Below are 15542 nucleotides of genomic sequence, written 5' to 3'. Positions count from 1 at the left end.
GTGCAGCCAGAGTGCTCCTTGGAGGCCAAGATGGCTAAACTTCGTCTCTCATACTTTGGACATATTGTCAGGAGGGAACAGTAGCTAGAGAAAGATGTCATCCTGGGTAAGATGGAGGGTCAGAGAAACAGAGAAAGACCCCCAACGAGATGGATCAGCCAGGTGGGATCATTGATGGCATCAAGTGATGCAGCAGTAGTGAGGTTGGCCCACGATCGGACATTGTTTCGTTCTGCTGTACATGGGGTCGCTATGAGTCGGTTCCAACTCGATGGCACCTGTCAACAACAACAACAACCATTGTAAAATAGACACTTGACGGGAGGAGAAAGGAATAGCCAGAAACATCACTACAAAAAGCTTGTAAGTCTGTCTTCAGCCTACAACTGATTGGCATACCTTAAAGGGGGCCAGAATTTGCTCCATTTAAGAGGCTTTCTGTGGAGCCTTTACATTGCATAAGACCATAGGTGAAATCCAGAACCCCATCCAGAATTGTTTGAGCTAGGAATTTTCCACTGGAAAGGACGAGTAGACCAGCCTGGAGTGGCTAGAAGAACAGGAGATACTTCGTGAAAGAAAGACTGGCAGGAAAAATCCGAAACAAAAATGGCAAGGTGATTGATTACTACAACAATAAGTAAGCTCTTTGCCCAGGAGCCATCAAGGCAAGTGTTAGGAACCCCTCAAAGCAAACCCACTTCCAAGACTAAGACTCAAGGGGAATACATGTGCAGGCAGGTGGTCTGGCTGGTGACCACATTGATCACCGATAAGGGGAAGAGGGGGAAAATACAACAATGAAGTTTTGAGCTAAGTCTGACCACATTCAATAGACCCTTGTGAATCTGGGTGGAGACCTGGATGGCTAGCAGTACGGCAAGACCCGGGGACTTCTGGGTGCAGAGGCAGTGACATGGTCACAGAGGACTAGAGCAGAGAATGAAGAGTCCAGCTGATATGAAGTGAGGGGAGATGCACAAGAACACCCATACTTGCAGATAGTACCCACTCGACCTGGCTTCGATGGCTGGATAATCAGAACTTGACTAGAAGAAGAAAGAAGAGGGAAAGAAAAAAAAGAAAAAGAGTGAACGAGTAAACTGCTGCAATTTGATAATCTTTACCTATACTTATAGATGTAGTAGTTCCAAAAAAGGAACAAATCTTTACAGCGAGGATCACTCCCACCCCCTCAGTACACAGGGTTGACAGGGATGGACAACTTAGACATTGGCTACCCAAAAGGGGGGGTGGGCTATAAAAGCAAGAAGTGACTGGCTTACAAGCTTTCAAGAGGGAGTCTGGTTCCAGATGGGGCAGTGGAAGGTAGAATCTCCACTGAATGATTTCCAATGTGTTGGGACTGGGCTGGCAAAAGGAAATGGGGATAAGACTTTTGTCATACAATAGTGAATAATTGTCATCAGATCTGACTGTGAGGGCAGGAAATATAGATTTTTTTTTTTTTGACAAAAAGAGGGGGAGTGATTGATTTTACAGCCCAGGAGCAGAGGTCCCTGGGACCATCAAGGAGAAGACTGGGAGCGGGACCCTAGCTAGAGAGGCAGCGATACCAGGGATGGAGACAGAGATGATGATGTGGATAGATGGAGTGGCTGGGGACACTGGACTCAGGGAGAGAGAGGGGCTGTGTGCTGATGGCCGGGGGTGGGCTTGTGGGTGTACCCTTGGGTTATTTGATGATGCATGGAGGGGATTGTAATCATTACAATGAAGCGAAATATGATAGGATGAATATAAAACTGATATTCTTCCATGTAATCCTCACAATAAAAACTTATTGAAAAAAAAAAATATATATATATATGAATGAGTTGGGATAGTGGTAGCCACTCATTCCCCATTATCCTTTTCTCACCAAACTGGATTCAGTGATGCATGTTGTATGATCAGGGTATGTTTTGAAATTTGATTGAATTCTGAATACCTCTTCAGCATCCTTCTTTAGACTGTGATGGCTGGGGTGACATCTCAGCCAGTATCATCTATTCTAAAGGCTGTTGTTATTAAGTGCCACTGAGTTGGTTCTGATTAATAGCGACCATGAATAGCGTTTCTAAGGAGCAGTTGGTGGGTTTGAACCACCAACCTTGTAGTTAGTAGTCCAATGCTTATCCTACAGCACAACACCAGGACTCCATTCTAAAAGCTAGAGGGAACCAAGTCTTACAGATGTCACTCAGAATTTCATTCTTTCTACTTCAGATCCATGACAAAGAGGAGGAAGAGTTCAATGAGAGAAGTGAAAATGATTCTGGTATCAATGAGGAACCTCTACTCACAGCAGATCAGGTACAAGTATCTCTCTAGAATTTTCATTGGGGCTTATCTTTCTGGTGGAGAAAATTTTTAGAGAATTTATTTACCACATGTTTTAAGGCATAAGAAAGACACATGACCTTGTAGTGACTGTGTCTATAATGAAGAGTGGATTTCATTTCTCTTATGCCTCAGCTTCCAGTTGCTAGAATGTGACTGCAGTGAATCTTAGCACAGTTTCTGACAATCGGGCGTCTTTGAGAACAGCTCCACCACCTGAGAGTTTCTTCTTGTAATTCATTGACTTGAAGATACCTAAGCAAGGAAGCTTCCACAAACAGAAGCGGCAGATGAAGCTTTTGTATTATTTTTGTATTCATAGAACACTGACCATTTTGATCCATCTGTTTCTCTTAGGAAAAAATGTATAGTGCTTCACATTTGATTGAGTTAATCATACTTTGGTTTTAATAATTTATTATTTAGAGAGGATATTGTTGATTCCCTAGATACCTTATTCAACATTTTAGTCAACAAATATTTGCTGTTGTCCAGTGCCATCAGTGTTGTTGGTTCTGACCCATAGTGACCCTGAATAGGGTTTCCGAGGAGTGACTTGTGAGTTTGAACCACCGACCTTGCGGTTCAAATGGCTAGTGCATTAACCCGCAGCACCACACCAGGACTCCAACAAATATTTATGGAGTGTTTGTTTTGTACAAGACCTTATATAAAGTTTCTAAAAATTGCTCTGACAAAACTCCTTTGGGAGCCTTTAGTGCCAGAAAGTGCTTTCCAGAAGGGAGAATTCTGCCATATCTGTCTCTTACCTAATTCATTCAATAAATTCCTGGTGTGGTGCTACAGCATCAGCATTGGACTTTGAACCCCAAGGCCAGTGATTCAAGCTCACCAGCTGCTCCTTGGAAACCCAATACAGAGTTGCTATGAGTTGGAACCTATCCACAGAACTTAACAATAATAACAAGAGGTTGAAGGGAAAGATACACACACATACACACACACACACACAGACACACATATATGTATATATATATGTATATACATGTATATATGTATATATATGTATATATGTATATATAATAGGTGCTAATAATATTCTTGTGAATTGTAGAAGAAAATAAAACCCAAAAACCGTACCTATTGTCATCACATTGATTCTGACTCATAGCAACTGCTCTATAGGGTTTTATAAGACTGTAATCTTTACAGAAGCACAGGGACACATCTTTTTCTTGTAGAGTGACTGGTTAAAGATTGACCTTTTGATTAGTAGCTGAGCACTTAACCATTACACCACCAGGACTCTTTTTGAGGGAAATGTTGTTAAGTTCTGAATCATAGTGACTCTGTATGGGGTTTCCAAGGAGCAGCTGGTGAGCTTGAATCACCAAGCTTTTGGTTCAAAATGCCCTTGTGGTCCAGTACTTATCCTACAATGCCACACCAGGATTCCTTTGAGGGAAACAGAACCCCAGAAATTTAAAAATAATTACTCTGAGAGAGCAAGACTCAACTTTAAAATTGTAAAGGAGTATTGTGTCATTTGACTGAATGTTATAAAATGTTTTCTAGTCAAAGTCTAGGTGTCCCATAAATTTGTGACTAGACGTAGCAAGACTCAGAAATAAAAAATAGGAGTTATTCTAAAGGAAAAGATCCTAAACCCTGTTATCTACAAATTATGTCCAAATGAACATGAAGAAATTCACTTCAAAGTCTACAGTCCTGAGCCTGAATTCATCACAGCATAGAAAACAGACAAATGCAGCAATGTATTTTTGCATCCAAACTCTTCTACAGATTCACTTTCAGAAGTAGCTTTTGCTTATTGCATTTTCTTTCTCTGTGAACAACTAATGTCCCCTTATCCCTTTTGGGAGGATCCCTGGTGCTATATTGGATTAAGCATTGTGCTGCTAACCACAGGGTTGGCAGTTCAAACAAACCAATTGCTCTACAAGAGAAAGATGAGGCTTTCTGCTCCTATAAAGAGTTTACAGCCTTCTGGAACAGTTCTATTCTGCCCTATACGATTGCTATGTGTTGTAATCGAATTTATGACAGTGGGTTATATTTATGTTCCACTTTTTGGGAGATGGTATTTATGTCCTGCATTTCTAGGAGCTGCCCATTATCAATCAGCTAGATTAGAACTGTGGTGCTAATCTATTTTTCTGCTCTCAAGACCTACCTATACCTTTATACTTTTGCTATTTTTTATTCTCATTTCCTGCTGTGCAGTTTCAATTTCTTTCTAGGTCAATTCTGGGAAAATAGCTTTTTTCCTCTATGTAAAAAGATTTCCTCATTTCAACTTGTCTTGGAAACACTTTGTTTTGTCAGTCATATGTATTGCAACAATCAATGAACTGGATTTTGTGTTAAAGTTGGATGGATAAAGTATTTTCCCACTTAGAGATAAAGTGCTCAACAAATTGAAGTAAACAGTCCTTTCCAGGCAGCTTTGCTTTGTTTCCTGAAAGAGCAGCATGTTTCCAATAAAGCTCTCATCTAAATGGAGTTCTTGAAAGAGGTTCTACACCAGAGTGCTTTATATTAAAGAATGAATATATGTAAACATTATTCAATATTTATTAAGTAACCATATTGCTTTAATAATTTTATGGACATAAAATTAGAAGCATCCTTAACTGACCAAAATTCAAACCAGAATGTCCCTCTAGCAGAGAACAGAATTAGTCCTCTTTTGTGTGCCTTCTTTAGGTAATTGAGGAGATTGAGGAAATGATGCAGAACTCCCCAGACCCTGAGGAGGAAAAGGAGGTTCTGAAAGAAGAGGATGGGAGAGAAACCTCCTCCCAGGCAGACTCGGTGCTCCTGCAGGAAATGCAGGCCTTGACCCAGACCTTCAACAACAACTGGGCCTATGAAGGTGAGGAGCCCAGTGGTGGGCGTGTGGGTATGAAGTACCCACACTGGGTGCCACCTTACATGAACCTAACAGAACCTCCATAATACTGCATCATAAGATTCAGAGCAAAAGCTTGCAAATCTAGGTAGTCAGCAACACCTTCCTTACTTGATTTCAGGAAATAAGCACTTTTGAAAAATAAAAAAATACAACTGAGCAAAATTGTAAAAATGAACCCAAGAACAGGACAAAAGCAGAATAGTAGTAGAAACTGAAACTACTTCTCAATAGCAATGGATGATGATGCTTCCATAAAATTAAGGGCAAAAGAACTACAAAAGGAATTCATTGTAGTTCATTACTTCAGAGTGCTTACTGTTCTAAGACTTTATATGTATGATTTCACTTAATTTCATACCAACCACATTAAACCAAACTTGTTAGTATCAAATCAGTTCCAACTCATGATGACCTCATGAATTAAAGAGTTAAAATGCTCCATAGAAGCAGACTTCCAGGACTTTCTTTCACCGTGCTTCTGGGTGGGTTCTAACCACCAGTCTTCAGGTTAATATTCAAGTGCAAACTGTTTGCACCACAAAGGGACCTGTTCCAACACCACTTGGGTTGAGTCCAAGGTCATACATTGTGGAACCAAAAGTTGAACCCAGGTAGGTGAACTCCAGAGTTCACACTCCTAATCACTACATGGTAGTGACTCTTGGACACAAGTTTATGGTAATTATGATCAGATAAAGAACGCCCTGGCTGAAGTGTGAAATGAAAAAAAAAAAGTAACACACCTAAGACAAAACTGAGTATCAGATTCATCAGTCTGTAGGGGTAATGCTCCAGGAGGAAGAGCTCCATTTATGGAGTCTGAGAGATTTTGAAACAATGGAGAGAGAAGGTAGGTCAGTCAGGGTGTAGAGTCCAAGAAAGGGTTCAAACCAGCTGTTATTTGAGTCTATCATGACTGATGCAAGCATATGTGTGGCAGAGTAGAACTATTCTCCACAGGGTTTTCAATAACTGATTTTTTGGAAGTAGAGTGCCAGATCTTTCTTCCAATGTACCTCTGGATGGACTCAAACTTTCAACCATATGGCTAGCAGCTGAGTGTGTTAACCATGTTCACTATCCAGGAACTCCTAAACAATAGAGGCAGGATCTGTTGAGCTGTGCCCTGAAAGTAAACTTCTGTAATGCTGAGGAGTATGAAGACAGGCAGCAGAAGGGCTCTAGTCAGGTGATGGGATGGGTCTGGCTGAGGTGCTGCATTCATAGCAGGCTCAATTGTACCTTTCTCAGCCACACAAAGGACCCAAACATAGATGCACTCAATAAAAGATTCATGAAAACAGCTGAAATGTGGAGTGAAATGGCAAAAACAGGAGGAGGATTGCTCCAAAGAGTCAAATACAGGGGAGAGTTGAACCAAGTCAGAAAATATCCAGGCCCAACAGAAGGAAAATTGATGCTGTGATAATAGCAAAAGAAACCATTAGAAAAGGACACAGTTGAAAATATACACACACACCGATCTATTCTAAAAGAAGACGTCTCAGGGGACAAGAAGTTAAAGTAACTATTTCCAATGATGTCAGGCTCCCTTCTCTTTCTGCAAGTAGCAGAACACCCTGTGCTAACTAGTTACCCACCCACCCACTGACGCAACAACACTTAGTGATCCTGTGTAAGGTTTCTGAGGCAGTAAATCTTTGACAGCAGTTAGGTCTCATTTTAAATACATATTGCCATCTTCCATAGTCCACATTTTGTTGAACATGACAAAGAACTATAGGCATAAAGAAGGCTCATATCTGTTTTCTTGTTTTGTTATTGTGAAAATACATAGAGCTCAGCCTTTGGCCACTTAATGATTTCATGTGTATGATTTAGTGACGTCAATCAGTGTGCAGCCATCACCAATATCAGTTGGCCAGAATTCTCACCCTCATAAACAGAAATGTGAGGCTACTAAACACACTCTGCTTATTTTGCTGTCAGAGGTATCTTGATCAGGTCTTGGGGATTAAACACCACCTCTCCATTCTCTTCAACAAAGAAGCCAAAAACCTCCTCTTGATGTTTTTTCTTAAATCTTGACCCATTACACAGGGGGAGTATTATGGAGATGGAAGGGAAAGCAGGAAGACAAAACAAAGCGTCAAAAATCCACGTGTCTCTGCATCCCGTTTTGTGGGCCAGCCCACAGGCTTCTTTGGGATCTGTGTCTTCTTCCTCCTTAGTTGCCTGACAGTGATTCTCTCTTCTGCAGAAAACATACTGGTGGCCCCTTCTTCTTAGCATGCCCCTAAATTGTGAAGGTCTCTACTGGACCTTAGAGAGTTAGAAGGGGTCTCTCCTTAGGAGACAGTCCTGGGAGCCTCTAGTGGGATCTGACTTGGCTGCAAGGGCTGCCTGCAGAATGCTTTCCTCCTACAGGACTGAGGTACATGTCAGGATCAGAGCTGACTGAGCTGCTGGATCAGGTGGAGGGGACCATCCGCGACCTCTCTGAGGAGCTGGTGCAACAGCTGGCCCACCGGGATGAGCTGGAGTTTGAGAAGGAAGTGAAGAACTCCTTCATCACTGTGCTTATTGAGGTTCAGAACAAGCAGAAGGAGCAGCGAGAGCTAATGAAAAAGAGGCGGAAAGAGAAGGGTCTGAGCTTGCAGAATAGCCGAATAGAGAAGGGAAGCCAGATGCCTCTCAAGGTATGTGAAAAGCCCAGCTGGGGATTATGTGTGTCCAGCCCTCTGCCTCAGCTGTTCCAGATCCCAACATAACCCTTTCATAGACTCATTATAAACAAACATTTCCTGAGCAGCGACTGTGAGACGGTGGGATCACAAAATTGGAGAAGGTATTACCTTATTTCTCCACGTGCTAACAAGATTCATAGTCTAACTAGGGCATGTGTCCTCTGTAGGTAAGACTGAAGGTAAGGTGAAGGTCTTTAATCCAGTGAAGGTGTACTTTGGGATTTTGGGTCAGGATTTTTGCTGTGGGCATAGTTAATGGTGCGGACTTATCTCTTTAGGGATATATAGAACATTTCAGGGATTAAAATTATCAGATGCCTTGTTACACCAACAGGATTCTGCAAACCAGTGAAGCTCATCAGAATCAGCTAAGTAGCTTTAACCTTTGTTGTTGCTAGTTGTAATTGAATTGGTACTAACTTATAGCAACCCTACTTATAACAGAATGAGACACTGCCTGGTCCTGGGCCAACCTCACAATAATTGCATTTGAGTCCATTGCTGTTGCCACTGTGCCAGTCCATCTCTTTGGGGGTCTTCCTGTCTTTCTCTGACCTTCCACTTTACCAAACATGACATTCTTCTCCAGGGACTGGACCCTACTGATAATATGTCTGAAGTATAAGATACAAAGTCTGGGCATTCTGGCTGTACTTCTTCCAACACAGATTGGTTTGTTCTTTTGGCAGTCCATGGTACTTTTAATATTCTCCTCCAGCACTATAACTCAAATGCATCAATTCTTCTATGATCTTTATTCACTGTCCAGCTTTCATGTGCATATGAGGCTATTGACAATACCATGGCTTGGGTCAGGTAAACCTTAGTCCTCAAACTGACATCTTTACTCTTGAACACTTTAAAGAGTTCTTGTGTAGCTGATGTGCCCAATGCAATATGTTGCTTGATTTCTTGAGTTTTGCTTCCATGAGTATTGATGGTTGATCTGAAAAAAATGAAGTCTTTGACAACAACTTCAATCTTTTCTCCAAAGAATGTTGTCTATTGGTCCAGTGGTAAAGATTTTTGTTTTCTTTACATTGAGATGTAACCCATACTGTGGTCTTTTATCTTCATTGGTATTTTAAGTCCTCTTCACTTTCAACAAGCAAGGCTGTATCATCTGCATATTGCAGGTTGTTTATGAGTCCTGAAATTCTGATGACGTCTTTTTCTTCATATAATCCAATTTCTCAGACAATTTGCTCAGCATACAGATTGAATTAAGTACATTCTGAATTTCTTCAGAATGCAATCTTTCCTAATTTTAAACCATTCAGTGTTCCCTTATTCTCCTTGAATAACTGCCTCTTCGTCTATGTACAGGTTCTTCATGAGCACAATTAAGTGTTCCAGAATACTTATACTTCACAATGTTGTCCAAGCTTGTCCTGATCCACACAATCGAAAGCTTTTTGCATAGTCAATAAAGCGCAAGCAAAATCTTTCTGGTATGCTCTGATTTCAGCCAAGATCCATCTGACAGCAGCAATGATGTCTTTCATTCCATTCCACGTCCTCTTCTGAATCTGGCTTGAACCTCTAGAAGTTCTCTGTCAATGTGTCATTACTGCACAGTTTTACTGCATGTGATATTAATAACATTGTCTGATAATTTTCACATTCCATTGGGTCACCTCTTTTTGGAATGGACACAAATATTGATGTCTTCCAGTTTCTTGGCATAGATGAGTGCCGCTTCACTTTCTTGAAAGATTTCAATTTTTATTCCATTAATTCTCAGTATCTTGTTCTTTGCCAATTCCTTCAGTGCACCTTGGACTTCTTCCTTTAAAATCATTGACTCTTGATTATATGCTACCTCTTGAAATGGTTGAACATTGACCATTTCTGTTTGGTACAGTGTGTATTTCTTTCATCTTCCTTAGATACTTTCTACATCATTCAATATTTTATGCATAGAATTCATCAATATTGCAAATCGTGGCTGGAATTTTTTCTTCAGTTCCCCTAGCTTGAGAAATGCTGTGCGTGTTCTTCCTTTTTGGTGTTTTAACTCCAAATGTCTTTGCACATTTCATTGTATTTGACTTTGTCTTCTCGACCTGCCTTTTGAAATTTTCTGTTCAGCTTTTACCTCCTCTTTTTTTCCATTTGCTTTAGCATCTCTACGCTGGAGAGCAAGTTTCAGAGCCCTTTTCTGACATCCATTTTGGCCTTTTACACTGACCTTTTGCTTACTTCCTGTATGATGTTCTTGATGTCATCCCACAACTCTTCTGGTCTTCAGCCTTTAGTGTCTAAAGCATCAAATCTATTCTTCAGATGATCTCTAAATTCAGGTAAGATATGTACAAAGTCATATTTTGACTCTTGTGGACTTGTTTTAATTTTCTTCAGCTTCAGCCTGAACTTCCACAGTCTGCCCCTGGTCTTATTTTGGCTGATGATATGGAGATTTTCTTTTCTACATCTGTTATTCCATAGATGTAGTCAATTTGACTTCTGTGTATTCCATCTGGTGAGGTCTATGTGTGTAGTTGTCTTTTATGTTGTTTAAAAAGGTATTTGCAATGAAGAAATAGTTGATTTTGAAAAATTCTATTATGTGATCTCCAGCATCATATTTTTCAACTACTGATTCTTCCGCTTTGTTTCCAACCTTTGTATTCCAATCACCGGTAATTGTCAATACATCTTGATTGCATGTCTAATCGATTTCAGACTGAAGAAGTTGATAGAATTTTTCAATTTCATCATCACTGGCTTTAGTGGTTGGTGTGTAAATTTGAATAATACGGGTATTATAGGGGTATTATAGGCATAGGTCTAACCTGGACCTGCTGAAATGGGTCTTCTTGTTGACCTATTCATTGCAGTTGAGTCAATTCCAACTCCTGGTGACCCCATGGGTATAGAGTAGAACTGCTCCATAGGATTTTCAATGACTATGACTGTTTAGAAGCAGATCACCAGGCCTGTCTTCTAAGGTGCCTCTGGGTGGATTTGAACCACCAACGTTTTGACTAGTAACTGAGTGTTTAACTAGTAATTGACTAGTAATTGAGTGTTGTACCACCCAGGTATCAAACAGCCTAGGCATGTAAATTTTTCAAAATCTTTTTCAGGTAAGGACAATTAACCTAACCTTCCTGGTGGCTGAACATTTATACTCCCCCTAAGATCTTGGCATCACCATCTGCTTAAGTTCTACTGTATTGCTGTAGTTTTCTATTTATAGGATGGAAGATTAAATGAGGAAACCTGGGCAAGGAAGAGGGTGTTGTTGCCATGGAGAACTTTGTAAGAAAAGGGTCTTTGAGATAGAGTTTTCAAGACTCTACTATTTATTCTTACAAGGTGTGGGCTTATAATTTAGCCTTTTAACTCAGGTCTTATCTTTAATTTCTAGTCACAGAACCAGGTAACTATGAAGCAGGAAGCATTTGCTCTTCCTAAGTCTCTCTCCTCTCCCCCAGCGCTTCAGCATGGAAGGCATCTCCAACATTCTGCAAAGCAGCATCCGCCAGACCTTTGGCTCCTCAGGGACCGACAAGCAGGTACGATTGGTCTCCCTGCTTCTTGGGTGCAAGGGAATAGTGATTCACTAAAATTATCCCGGAATTTGGGCAAGGGGAGTCCTAATATTTTCTTCCACTCTTAAGAAAGAACAAAAAGTGTCTTTTCAAAGGTAAACTATATTTATTTATTTATTTTGAGCTTTACTACTCTAGAATGTGGAAAAATGTAAAAATTAATATGAATCATAGACCTACAAATTATTTTCAGAGCAAAATATATTAAAAGGAAGTGCATTTCATGATATATCCTGTTAAAGAGCTTAATCAACTCTTCAACAATGGATCATCAATTGGGCCAATCCCACCAAAACTACCTTTTCAACTGTCCTGCTCTGATTATAACTCATGCTTTGATATCTCCTCGTAGACTCCATTTAGTTTGTAACTAAAGCCTGAGAAGCAGCTGGCATTTTGGGTTGCTAAAGCATAGTGGTTACGAATCGGGCTGTGAACCTTAAGGCCAGCAGTTCGAAACTACCAGCCATTCCGCGAGAGAAATGCTCCCGTAAAGATTTATAGTCTCGGAAACCCTGTACAGGGTCTCTATGGGTCGGAACCAACTCGAAGGCACTTAACAACAACAACAACAATATAGTACTCAAAACTTTTATTGAGTCTTATGTTAAGCGCTGCTCTAGACCATTGGGTACTAAGGTCCCTGCCCTTGTTCAGTGCATAGTCCAATAGAGATGACAGGGGCGTAACTCCGCCCATTTGAGCTTGTGGAATGAGTATCTGTGAAATGTGTATGCATTTCAAGCATGTTTATAGTCGAACCCTAAGTGTCAGAATTCTAGAAATGTAGTGTGGGGAGGGACTTTTGGAAACATCTAACCAAGTCCTGTCATTTAGAGGCCCAGAGAAATTAGGCATTTTTGTCAGTCATACTACTCTTAGCTAAGACAAGTATAAGCCTATCAATTCTTTGTCTAGAGTTGAGAGCTTGCCTAGAGCTTTTCTCACTCACTATCCCAGGGTTTCTTATAATTCTTAGAGGACTCCAGTCTGAAGGAACTCTGGTGGTGCAGTGTTGAAGCACTGGCCTACTAACTGAAAGGTTGATGGTTTACCAGCTGCTTCATGGGAGAATGATGTGGTATGCTTCTTCTATAAAAATTACAGCTTGGAAGCCCTATTCGGCAGTTCCACTCTGTCCTATAGGCTAGCTATGTGTCAGTATCAACCCCATAGTAGTGGGTTCTCACAGCCTGCTATATATGACCTACTGGACCTTATGAGTCCTGGTGTGGCGCTATAGGATAAACGCTGGACTGCTAACCACAAGGCTAGCAATTCAAACCCACCAGTCACTGTCAGAAACCCTATACAAATCAATATGAGTCAGAATTGACTTGATGACACCTAACAACAACTGGACCTCAGGCTCTGGTTTTGTTGCAGAAGTACCTCATGTCCAGCAGAGGGAGTATATACAACATTGAAGACTGGGTGGAATGGAAGTTCTCTGCTTGTAATTTTTGACAAGAGAAAATAGACAACTCATTGTTAAATTGTATTTCACAGGATAAGAAAATATTATTTCTCTTAAAATGTACTCTGATCTCAGTCTGAAGGAGAAAAATCTGACCAAGATTCCTAAATAATCTAAAAGTTTCTAGTAGAAGAAGAATGTAGAAGTTGGAATGTAGAAAAATTTTCCTGGCTACTACTACTTTTTAAGTCTTACTTTTACAAAGCTTTTTCCTGAAGATGGGAAAAGACATGCTGAAATAGTGGTGTGAGAATGTCATGTTTGATGAAATGTGTCTCTTAGAAAAGCAGAATCTTCCTGCAAATCATCAACTAACTGTATCTCAGCCCCAGATACCTTGTCTTGCCTCTCAAGCACTGTGTGGCATGTTTCTCTTGTAGTATCTGAACACAGTCATCCCGTATGAGAAGAAAGCTGCTCCTCCGTCAGTAGAAGATCTACAGATGCTGACAAACAGTGAGTTCCCAGTGAAATTTGCTGTTCATCTTTCTCCCTCCCTGCCTCTCACTTGCACTGGGAGTGCTCCAGACAAAATATGCTCCATATCACCTTGTCACTTCCTTCTTCTATGTTGGGGGAAGATGAAAACACTCTGAAGCACTCCCCAGAGCTGTCTTTTCTTTCCCTTACTCTGGTAAGAGACGAGACTTGCCAAAAAAGAAAAAAACAAGGAGCTGGTGAAAGAGTCAAGCAAGGAAGGGCCAGTACAGGTCTGGGGCGTTTTGTAGTTTGTCTGGCAGTTCTCAAGTTTTAGGAGTTCTCCTTTTCTTGAACTTGCCTACTCTGTGCTTGTGCCCCAGAAGCAGGCAGCTCTTGGCCTATAGGACTGGCTCTAGTTTTGATGAGAGTTCCCCATCTTGGTAATAAGGGTGGATGTAGCTGATTATAAAGAAAACAGACAGGTTTACTTTTCAGGAAATGACTGCCTCCTCCTCTTCTCTCCTTTGGCTCAATTGTCAAATATGAATAAGCCTTCTGACTACGGGAGAAAACAGTATGTAATAAAGGGTCATTTATAGGCAACTTCTCTTTATATACAACAAATATTACTACCCCCAAAGGGCTGGGGGCACTTCGTTCAGCCAGTAGTGCCAACTTGGCTTTTTTAGGATGAGAAAAACCTTAGGCTGAGTGGTGGCCACAGGCTTAGTGAGTCAGGAGCATTCCCATCTCTCTGGTGACCTGGACATTGCAGAGTGACCACACAGAGGCAGCCTGACCCGTTGCCGCACTGCACCTTCAAGGAAGGCAGGTAGGGGAAGGCGAGAGAACTGAGGATCTGCTGCCAAAGCTAACCTTCATGGATGTCCTTTTGGAGAATGAAAATTCTGCCTACATCAGTAGATGTTCAAGACATGATGTCCTTGAGAATCTGCCATTTAAAATTCACTGCAATTTTAAATACTCAAATTTTAAATATACTGTCGTACTCTTAATTCATTTTATACTCCTTATTTGCATAAATATGCACTAATATTTTTCAAGGGGCACAAAGAAATGAACTTACATTTATAGGTGTTTGTGTTTTCACAAGTAGTGAGCATTTGGAAAATAATATAAATAAATAACTATAGAAGTTGACATAGGTAAAGTACTCTTTCATGAACTTAAGAAAAAGGAAGAGCTATATCTGTGGTGCTGTGGTTTAGTGTGCTGGACTGCAAAGTCTGTCTGAATCGCAAGGTCAGCAGTTCAAACTCACAAGCTGCTCCTTGGAAACACTATACAGGGTCGCCGAGTTGGAATTGGCTCGATGGCACTTGACAACAACAACTGATTATTATAGATACACATTTAGCAATTCAGTGTGGAATTCTCTCTATTTAATTAGAAAATGTACTTGCTTCCAGTCTGCATGGATTTGTCTACATTTTCCAAATTCATTAAAATTATAGCTAGAGTGTATCTTTCATTTAGAATTCTTGGAAAATATGGAAAAGTGAAAAAAAAAAATTGTTCCCTAGTATGCTGCTGTAGGCTAAGAGCTGAATTGTTAACTGCAAGGCCAGCAGTTCGAATCACCAGTTATTCCTTGGAAACCCTATACAGGGTCTCTATGATTTGGAAAAGACTTAATGGCACTTAACCACCACCACCGCCACCTCCACCACCGCCACTGTAGTTACTATTTTGTTGTTTTTCTGCCATCAAACTTTCTATCTTTTCTAAATAGTTGGGATGATGTTGTTGTTGTTATGTGCCGCTGAGTCGATTCTGACCTATAGTAACCCTGTACAGGGTTTCCGAGGAGCAGCTGGTGAGCTTGAACTGCCAACCTTGCAGTTCAAATGGCTTTGCAGTCTGGTGCATTAACCCACAGCGCCAGTTGGGATGATAGTGGCTATAAAATATTGTGTCATAATTTTAGTCATATTGTTTAATATTTTGTTAATATATTTTCATGGCCATCTCTTTTATCATGTGGGTATAGCTTACTGCAATGCTTTCTTTCTTTCTTTCTTTCTTTTATTTAATTTAAGGTTTTTATTGTGGATTGAGTGAAAGTTTACAGGGCACATCATCAGTTTCACATTCAACAATTCATATAACTTGTTTCATTA

At 40.5% G+C, this 15542-nt stretch overlaps 1 protein-coding gene across 1 annotated transcript in view; it reads left to right on the top strand.

Moving 5' to 3' along the window:
• Positions 1-15542, top strand: part of FEZ1 (fasciculation and elongation protein zeta 1 (zygin I)) — a 164786-nt gene that overhangs the window by 141991 nt on the left and 7253 nt on the right. The window contains exons 4-8 of the mRNA XM_006867661.1: positions 2230-2316; positions 5032-5200; positions 7628-7899; positions 11388-11468; positions 13362-13437. Of these exons, the coding sequence (XP_006867723.1) occupies positions 2230-2316; positions 5032-5200; positions 7628-7899; positions 11388-11468; positions 13362-13437 (685 nt within the window). The remainder of the gene's footprint in view (positions 1-2229; positions 2317-5031; positions 5201-7627; positions 7900-11387; positions 11469-13361; positions 13438-15542) is intronic.

The sequence above is a fragment of the Chrysochloris asiatica genome, unplaced genomic scaffold (assembly GCF_000296735.1).
Source record: "Chrysochloris asiatica unplaced genomic scaffold, ChrAsi1.0 scaffold00107, whole genome shotgun sequence".
Taxonomy (NCBI): domain Eukaryota; kingdom Metazoa; phylum Chordata; class Mammalia; order Afrosoricida; family Chrysochloridae; genus Chrysochloris; species Chrysochloris asiatica.
This window is presented reverse-complemented; position numbering and strand designations above follow the sequence as displayed.